This window comes from Nomascus leucogenys, chromosome 24 (assembly GCF_006542625.1).
Source record: "Nomascus leucogenys isolate Asia chromosome 24, Asia_NLE_v1, whole genome shotgun sequence".
Lineage (NCBI taxonomy): Eukaryota > Metazoa > Chordata > Mammalia > Primates > Hylobatidae > Nomascus > Nomascus leucogenys.
In genome coordinates, this window is record NC_044404.1 from 19,522,637 (window position 1) to 19,532,430 (window position 9,794).

At 52.2% G+C, this 9,794-nt stretch overlaps 1 protein-coding gene across 1 annotated transcript; it reads left to right on the forward strand.

The window, feature by feature from the left end:
- Positions 1–2,158: 2,158 nt before the first annotated feature.
- MRTO4 (MRT4 homolog, ribosome maturation factor) lies at positions 2,159–9,563 on the forward strand. The gene is made up of 8 exons (XM_030805423.1): positions 2,159–2,508; positions 5,377–5,435; positions 6,524–6,627; positions 7,639–7,720; positions 8,031–8,098; positions 8,410–8,561; positions 9,045–9,121; positions 9,249–9,563. The coding sequence occupies exons 1-8, from the start codon at positions 2,481–2,483 to the stop codon at positions 9,396–9,398; spliced, it is 720 nt and encodes a 239-aa protein (XP_030661283.1). The 5' UTR covers positions 2,159–2,480; the 3' UTR covers positions 9,399–9,563.
- The last annotated feature ends 231 nt before the right edge of the window (positions 9,564–9,794 follow it).

The window sequence follows — 9,794 nt, forward strand, 5'->3', positions numbered from 1 at the left end:
CCATTTTTTATCTTTCATATCCTATTTTTACCATACATTTTCTATGTTTACATACACAAATATTTACCACAGTGTTACAACTGCCTACAGTTTTCAGTACAGTAACATGCCGTACAGGTTTGTGGCCTAGGAAGAATAGGCTATACCATATAGCCTAGGTGTGTAGTAGGCTAAACCATCTAGGTTTACATAAGTACACGCTACAATGTTTGCACAAGAGGGCATTTCTCAGAATGTATTCCCATCATTAAGTGATGCATACCTGTATGTCTTCGTTTATTTTTCAATCTGAAAACCGTAGGCCAGGTGCAGTGGCTCACACCTGTAATCCCAGCACTTTGGGAGGCCGAGGCAGCCAGATCGCTTGAGCCCAGGTGTTCAAGACCAGCCTGGGCAACATAGCGAAACCCCGGCTCTACAAAAATACAAAGAAACTAGAGAGGTGTGCACCAGTAGTCCCAGCTACTCAGGAGGCTGAGGTGGGAGGGTCACTTGAAACTGTAAGGCCGAAGCTGCAGTGAGCCATGATAGTACTGCACTCCAGCCTGGGCTACAGAATGAGTCCCTGTCTCAAAAAATTTTTTAAAGTTTTGGCTGGGCGCGGTGGCTCACGCCTGTAATTCCAACACTTTGGGAGGCCTAGGCGGGTGGATTACCTGAGGTCGGGAGTTTGAGACCAGCCTGACCAACATGGAGAAACCCCGTCTCTACCAAAAATACAAAAATTAGCTGAGTGTGGTGGCGCGTGCCTGTAATCCCAGCTACTCGGGAGGCTGAGGCAGGAGAATTGCTTGAACCCCGGAGGCGGAGGTTGTGGTGAGCCATGAGATAGCGCCATTGCACTCCAGCCTGGGCAAGAGTGAAACTGTCTCAAAAAAAAAAAAAAAAGTCTTAAACAGAGTCCTTTTCCCCCCTCATCAGTCTAACCTGGCTGTGGGCTCAGAGCAGAGCTGCCCAAGACACTAAGCAGTTAGGAAATGCCATTCATTCATTCATTCATTCATGAAAAGAAAATTAAGAAAATTGCATATATCTAGTATTCGGCAAAATTAGATACACATATCACCCCACACATACGTGTAACGTACACATACGACATTGTGAACAGTTGTGCACATAATTAAAAATGTAACTTATGTTGTTGTATTTGTCACACTGTCTGGCATGACAGGTACTCAACATATATGCGAATCATCTTTTCCAAAACAGAAAATACTTCAGAAGAGGAGAAATCTGAGCTGGGCCCTGAAGAGTAAAGTGTAAATAGCAATAATAACAGATAACATTTAATAACTGCATTCAATGAGCCAGGCATTGTGCTAAGTAATTTAATGTGATTGTCTCATTCATTCTCACGAGTACTGTAAGAGATAACGGACTCTTACTAAACCCATTCTCTAGACAAAAAAAAAAAAAAGGCACAGAGTGGTTAAGTCACTTTCCCCAAGATCACACAACTCTTAATTGGTAAAATTCAAACAAAAGCAAGCTACTCCGGGGCCTTAAGGAAGACGTGGGTGGGTGAATGAATGAATGAATGAATGGCATATTCTAGCTGCTTACTGTTTTGGGCAATCCTGCTCTGAGCCCAGGGCCAGACTAGGTTGATGAGAGGGGGAAAAGGACTCAGTTTAGGACTTTCAAGACAAAAGCTCCTGTTCACATGCCTACAAGACACCAATTAGAGTAGGAATTAAAGTTTACTGACAGCTTGGCGACCTCTGACACCTGCTAGACCAGAAACTTCACAGTCAAAAAAAATGGAACCTGACGAGAGAGGACGGGATCAGTGACCTCTGACCGGCACCCCAAGCATGCCTGGATGGCAGGTCCGGCTTACACACAAGGATCAGCTTAGAAGGACCCCTAACACTTGGTTTAAAGCTCTGCTTCCGAAGACTTTAAATCCTTAATAATTTTTTAACAAGGGGCCACAAGTTTCCATTTTGTATTGGGTCCGGCAAATTATGCGGCCAATCCTGTTACATGACAACCCTTAGCAGGTAGGAGACCGGTACTGGGGAAACAGCCACTTATCTCTCGAATATGTTCCACACGTACGCACCAATCAAACGTGCCCACTTGGTCTTCGTAAATCGCGGCCACAGGAATCAGCAGCGCAGCTCAAAGCCAGAAACGAGAAGCCCACTCAGCCGCCATGACGAGAGCGCAGGCACCGCCCACCGCCGTCGCGGCATGCACCGCGCCGCGGGCTCCGCCTCCGCGGGACTACAGAGCTGCGACAGCGCGCGAGGCCCTCGGTCGGACGCTCGGGATTCGGGGACGGCCTCGGCACGCGGGAAGTCGCCCTACAGGCGCGGGAGAAAGCGCAGGCGGCGGCTTGGCAGGGAGAGGCAGGCTGCAGTGCGGATTGGGTCAGGCACACGCGAGGGCAGCCCCCGAGGGCCGTCCCAGAGGCCCCCGCGCCGCCGGGGTCCTAACGGGGTGCACCGTCTTCCGCCACACGTGGATTCAGCGCCATGCCCAAATCCAAGCGCGACAAGAAAGGTGGGTGAAGGGGGAGTCGGCACCCTGGCGGGAGCTCTGTGGGCTGGCTGCCCAGCCTGCGGTGAGGGCTTCGGGGCGGCAGCGGCGCAGATTGGAATGCCAGGACATCCTCGAGGTGTTCCGCTGCCTCGCTGCGAGCTGGAATGGGGGCTTCGGGGCTGTAAAACCGCCAGAGGGGCTGACACCTGGGCCGGTCCGGGGAGCGGAGACTCTTTTTGCCTAGTTTCAAGGCCGACTGGGCCGGGAAGCAGCTCCTGAACACCGCCCCCAGTTGTGCCTGGTGCCGTTTCGGCCCGCTTTTCCCAACCTCGGCCCTTTCTCATCTTCTGCACTCCTGCCACCTTGGCTGCCTTTCCCTTCTTTCAGGACAGGCTTGTTGCCCTGTCTGGCGTTGTGTGTCTGCGGTTGTTTCTGCCTGGCATGCTTACTTCTTCTTATGGCTTGCGCCTTCTTAGTTGTCAGTTAATAGGATCCCTCTGAGACAGGGTCTCGCTCTTTTGCCCAGGCTGGAGTGCAGTGGCGCGATCGTAACACTGCAGGCCGGATGCGGTGGCTCACGCCTGTAATCCCAGCACTTTGGGAGGCTGAGGCGGGCGAATCACCTGAGGTCGGGAGTTCCAGACCAGCCTGGCCAATATGGTGAAACTCCTTCTCTACTAAAAATACTAAAAATTAAATGGGCACGGTGGTAGGTGCCTGTAATGCCAGCTACTTGGGAGACTGAGGCGGGAGAATCGCTTGAACCCGGGAGGCGGAGGTTGCAATGAGCCGAGATCGCTCCACTGTACTGCAGCCTGGGCGCGACAGAGCGAGACTCTGTCTCAAAAATAAATAAATAAAATAAGTCACTGCAGCCTTGACCTCCTTGGCTTAAGCGATCCTCCCACCTCAGCCTCCCGAGTAGCTGAGACTACAGGCATACGCCACCACACCCAGCTAGGTTTTTTTGTTTATTTTTTATAGAGACGACTCTCAGTATGTTGCCAAAGCTGGTCTCGAACACCTGGGCTCCAACGACCCTCCCGCCTCACCCTCCCTAGGTGCTGGGATTACAGGCGTGAGCCACTACACCCGACTTGAGCACCTCTTAAGAGACCATTTTTGACCACCTTTGCTGTGGTGGCCTCTCTTTTAACCCGGCTTCCTGGAATATTCAAAAATATTTAGGAGTCTGGCACTTTCTAGGCGTTGGAGGATACAGCAGTTATAAGGAAAGCCTATTTCTTATCGAGCCTAACGTTGTAGGAGAAACACATTCCACAAAATGCTAAAAATCTGATTGAAAATGAGGTGAAGAGATGGCGATATTTTGTATAATGTGGTCGGGAAAGGTCTCACTGATGAAGTGACAAATGAGCAGAAAATAAAGGAAGCGAGCAACCTGTGGAATTGTGCAACTGTGAAATTATCTGGGAGAATGCTGTTCCAAGTAGGGGGAACGTGAAGTGAAAAGGCTCTGAAATGGGAGCAGATATGACATGTTTGGGACAAGAGGCCAGTGAGGCTGGAGCAGAAGGAGCCAAATAGAGTTGGGGGAGGGGGTTAGGCAGAGAGGGCAGGACTTCCTCAGCCTTGGCAAGGCATTGGCTTTCCTGCCCAGGTGAAGTGGGTAGCAGAGGACCCATGTGATTTACCTTTATTTATAAAGGGTCACTCTGGTTGCCTTGGTGAGAATAGTTGGGGAAGACAGGGCAGAGGGCAGGAATGGAAGCAGTGAGCCCAGCATTAATCCAAGAGAGGGTGATGCTGGCTTGAGCCAAAGGTATAACAGTGGAAATGATGGGAAGTGGCCCCCTATATTTCATTTGCCCTCCTCTGCTCCACTTATCATTGACTGATGTGCCTTGTTAAGAGGGGCTGAGTGCTGGGCAGGTTAAAGAAGAGAGGCCTGGGTCCCTTTGTGAAGGCGCCCGGGGCTTTGCAGTTGGAGTTCTGTCAAGTGTTTCTAGAACAATTTGATTCTGTGTAGGGGGCCTGGGTCAGGTCTGGCAAATGCCGAACTCTGTGGGCCCCAGCCATTTTTACAGTAGAGGTACGTGTTCCTCCCCAGAGAGGTGTTGCTGCATCTTTGGGTCCAAATTGCAAAACTGGAGTGCAGATACATATCAGGAGATTGAGTCCCCAGCCTCATGGTTGCACAGCATAGGCCAGCTAGAGTGGCCTCTGCATCATGGTCAAGAGCAGCAAGGGGCCAGGCATGGTGGCTCACACCTATGATTCCAACACTTTGGGAGACTGAGGTAGGCAGATCTCTTGAGACCAACCTGGGCAACATGGCAAAAGCCATCTCTGCAAAAAATACAAAACTCACCTGGGCATGGTGGTGCATTTCTGTGGTCCCAGCCAAAATTAGCAGGCCACGGTGGTATGTGCCTGCAGTCCTGTGTGGGAGGATTGCCTGAGCCTAGGAGTACAAGGTTGCAGTGAGCCGAGATCATGCCATCGCACTCCAGCCTGGGTGACAGAGTGAGACCCCATCTCAAAAATAAAAAAAAAGAGGGGCCTGCCTCAGCCAGCAGGTGAGGTCTGTCACTGAGAACACTCCAGCAGCAGGAATGGCCTCCACCCCCACACTGCAATCAAGTTTTTTGGGTCAGCCTTAGGGGCTAAGAAAGGCCTAGTTTGTCTAAATAGCAGGAGTTCTATCCAGGGATCTTCAGGCCCAGGAATGCTAATGAGTAGGCATTCCATGGGCCCTGGGAATGGCTTTGTGTGCCAGAAATGATGGCCACAATGGCCTTGCTGCCTGTTTTCAGAATGACTGCATCCAACTGAGCTCTCTCTGCCAAAGGGGAGAAGAAAATAAAATAAGTCTCCAATGCATCTAGATGGGTCTCTCATCATCTCTCTCCTTTTTGTTTTTATTAGTCTCGTTAACCAAAACTGCCAAGAAAGGCTTGGAATTGAAACAAAACCTGATAGAAGAGGTAAGACGTTGTTCTTTTTCTAGAGCTTGCAATTGTTTGGTGCATAAAGGTAGGTATAGGACTGTTGGCCAGGGGAGCATACTAGTGGAAAAAAAATCTCCAAGCTGCTAATCCAGGACTTTTTCCTCCAGCAGCAGCACCAGCAAAAACTTCCATAGTGATGATTTCCAGGTTTGACTAGCTCGTACTCTGTGCCCTGTCCTGCACTGTGTTTCTTAGGCGTTGTTCCACTCCATCCTCATAACATCCCTGTGATGTGGGTACTAGGTGATGATGCTGCTGTTTTGCTTTTGGGGTCACTGAAGCTTACAGAGGTTTGTTAGCCTGCCCAATGTCAAAAAACAGGAGGAGGCCAGGAACGGTGGGCCACGCCTGTAATCCCAGCACTTTGGGAGGCCATGTGGGTCAGATAGCTTGAGGCTGGGAGCTCAAGAGCAGCCTGGGCAATATGACAAAACCTCATCTCTACAAAAAGAAAAGAAAAAAGAACTAGCTGGACGTGCTGGTACGCAGCCTGGGCAACAGAGTGAGACCCCGTCTTTAAAAAAAAAAAAAAAGAGCTGGGAGATTTCCCAAGTGTCAGTGACTGCACCAACCCACTGTCTGTACAGCTTCTGACCTGCCAACCTGGGCTGCAGGCTGGGTGAAACAGTCTCCTCCCGCACAATGACTCCACTCCTGGAGGCCGCCTCATGGTGGCTTTGGCCAGCATCATGTGCAGAGCAGTACTGATCAGCTGCCTCCCCTCGTAACAGTGAGGCTCCGTGTGTTTCCATGTATAGCAGGACCCTTCCTAGCGTGGGTGAATGTTTCTAGGTTAACGGTTGATGGTCAGTTCCGCTGTTGGTCATAGATAAGTGAGAGATCTGGAAAAGGCCGTGGGGTGTAGATCCATGGCTCAGCCTCCCCTGTGGTTAGGAATCCTAATTTCAGCAATGGAGGTAGGAGACAACCAAATTAGAGGCCTGCAGTTCCTCCAGTTTCCATAGTTGTCAGGGGCGCAGAGCAGATTCATTCTCATCTGAGGCCAGAGTGGTGCCCATTGTATGCTGCTGCTTGAACTCAGAGCCTCGTGAATTGTCCCACAGCTTCGGAAATGCGTGGACACCTACAAGTACCTTTTCATCTTCTCTGTGGCCAACATGAGGAACAGTAAGCTGAAGGACATCCGGAACGCCTGGAAGCACAGCCGGTGAGCGGGCAGGGGGAAGACGGCCCTTCTGAGTGGGGACCCGGCCAGGCTGCTCTCAGTCAAAGCACAGGAGCAGTTTCTGACCCTTTAGGGGCCTGGGTCATGCCGCTGACACCTGAATAAGGACAAAGTGCTACCTGCCACTGAAGAGCACTTCGTTTTCACTGTTAAAGCTGGTCTTGGGCCAGGTGCGGTGGCTCACGCCTGTAATCCTGGCACTTTGGGAGGCTGAGGCAGGCGGATCACCTGACGTCAGGAGTTTGAGACCAGCCTGGTCAACGTGGCAAAACCCCTTCTCTACTAAAAATACAAAAATTAGCCGGGCATGGTGGCAGGCACCTATAATCCCAGCTACTCAGAAGGCTGAGGCAGAAGAATCCCTTGAACCCACGAGGCAGAGGCTGCAGTGAGCTCAGATTGCACCATTGCACTCCAGCCTGGGTGACAGAGTGAAACTCCACCTCAAAAAAAAGCAGATTTTGCCCTGAGCTTTAGGGGCAGGACTTGGTAGTTGCTCAGGAGATGTTTGAGAGGTGGTCCTTTCAGGAGAAGTGGCCCTTTAACCCTGGACTCTGGGCCATTTAGGAGCATCACACCAGTTTTAGAATGTCAGTATGGACACTGGGACACAGACAGTGACCTGGGAGCAGGATGCAGGAGCCACATGGCAAGTTTCTGTCCTGGGGCAGGTGGCTGTGGTGGTGGTCTCTTGCCGCACCAGCTCTGGTTCAGGCTGTTAACATGCCTCCTGCATACATCCAGATAGAGAACCGGTACATGATGCTCGTGACGGGCTGGGAGAGAAAATGTTGCCATGTCAGTAGTCTGTGGGTGGGAACATAATGAAAGGGGCCCCGAGGTGGGGACAGTGTGGCCAGGCAGCATGAAGAAGTGGGTGCCCTGGCTTAGCCTGGGCCTGAGCTGCTGGGGACCAGAGCCGCTTTGCGTGTTGCTGAGGGGTGGGGCGGGCAGGGCAGTTCCTTCACAGACGCTCTTTCTCTTGCTCGGTAGGATGTTCTTTGGCAAAAACAAGGTGATGATGGTGGCCTTGGGTCGGAGCCCATCTGATGAATACAAAGACAACCTGCACCAGGTAAGTCTTTGGTCCTCACGCGGTGGGGCTAAGGCAAAGCCTCCTTCTCTCCCACTACTCCCACGTGACAGCCTCCCCCAGCCATCGGCAGGCCCGAGGCTCAGGGAGAGCAGGGCCTAGCTTAAAGCTCTGGGTTCTCCCTTCACCTCCAGACCCAGGGAATAGCACACTTCCTGCCTCCCACTCCTTCCTGCTGTGACAACCAGAAACATCTTTAAACGTTGCCAAATGTCCCCTGGTGAGCAAAAATGTGCCTAGTAGAGAACCACTGCTCTAATGCGACCAAGCTGGCCTCACTCTTGATTTGTAGGTCAGCAAAAGGTTGAGGGGTGAAGTGGGTCTCCTGTTCACCAACCGCACAAAGGAGGAGGTGAATGAGTAAGTACTGCTGAGGAACGGAGGGAAAGAGGCGGGTGAGAGGGGATTTCAGGGAGGGAATGATGCAGGAACTTCGTTCCATATGTGGCATCAAGTTGGAACTGCTCCTGGAAGCCTGTCACTGAGCTAGTGGCCTGGGACCACAGCCCTCTCTGTCCTCTCCAGCATGGTGCTCTGGGCTGGCTGCTGGCCAGCAGCCAAGGTCTGTGATGGGGGAATGCCCAGGACCACAGGACACTTGGGGGAGCCTGACTCATGGGCTGGTGGCGTGGCCAGGAGCATCCCCTCCTTCCACTTCTCTTTTCCCTTAGGTGGTTCACGAAATACACAGAAATGGACTACGCCCGAGCTGGTAACACAGCAGCTTTCCCTGTGAGCCTGGATCCAGGGCCCCTGGAGCAGTTCCCCCACTCCATGGAGCCACAGCTCAGGCAGCTGGGCCTGCCCACCGCCCTCAAGAGAGGTATGGGCAGCCCTGGAGCCAAAAGGTCACAGCCTAGAGTCCAAGAGCACAGGCCTGCAAACTCATCCCTTTCTGGGTGAGCAAGTTATTTCTACAAGCTTCCATTTTCTCATGAGAAAATGGGGCTAAGAGTGCACGCCTCACAGTGGGGGTGAAAGCAGACAGTAGCTTACAGCCAAAATGCAGGCCTTGAGGCCCGTCAGGGGCCTTGCGCTTGTTTAAAAAAAAAGTCAAAAAATTAGCCATGGTGGTGTGCGCCTGTGGTCCTAGCTACATGGGAGGCTGAGGCAAGAGGAGCACTAGAGCCCAGGAGGTCGAGGCTGCAGCGAATCAAAGGGACCTCAGGGAGACAGCCACTGCCCAGTGTGTGTTGGAGCCATGGGGAGGGCAGGTGGCTGACTGGATTCCTCCCAACGTGGCAGGGGCAGAGAGGGCTCTGCAGGCCTCTGGGCCAGAGGTAACGAGAGCCACGCTCTTCTGCAGGTGTGGTGACTCTGCTGTCTGACTACGAGGTATGCAAGGAGGGCGATGTGCTGACCCCAGAGCAGGCTCGCATCCTGGTGAGTCTGGCGCTTTGAGGGCTGTTGCGGGTGGGGGCGCTGGCTTTCCTCTGCCTGCTGAAAACGCCCCCCTGCACTTTGAATACCTTCATTCCTCCTGATTCTTTGTTCCCGTTGTCTCTTGCAGAAGCTTTTTGGGTATGAGATGGCTGAATTCAAGGTGACCGTCAAATACATGTGGGATTCACAGTCGGGAAGTTTCCAGCAGATGGGAGACGACTTCCCAGAGAGCGCATCCGAGTCCGCAGAAGAGTCCGACTCAGAAGACGATGACTGAAAGGGACTCAGGACTGAAGGTCTCCTGGAACCTTCTGGGTCTCACTGGACCATCAGGACTGCTGCCGCCCCTCTGGGGAGAGCAGCTTTTTATTTGTCTGTAGACAGGGAATGTGATGGGCACTGACCTCCTGTAAAGAATAAAACTCTGGGCTGGGCACAGTGGCTCACGCCTGGAATCCCAGCACTTTGGGAGGCCGAGGCGGGCAGATCATAAGGTCAGGAGATTAAGACCATCCTGGCTAACACTGGGGAACAGATGAGGCTTACCCCACTGAGTTCTACCCAAAGAGTGGGTTTGCTACCACCCAGCTAATTTTTGTATATTTTATCAAGATGGGATTTCACCACGTTGCCCAGGCTGCTCTTGAACTCCTGGATTCAAGCAATCCCCTTG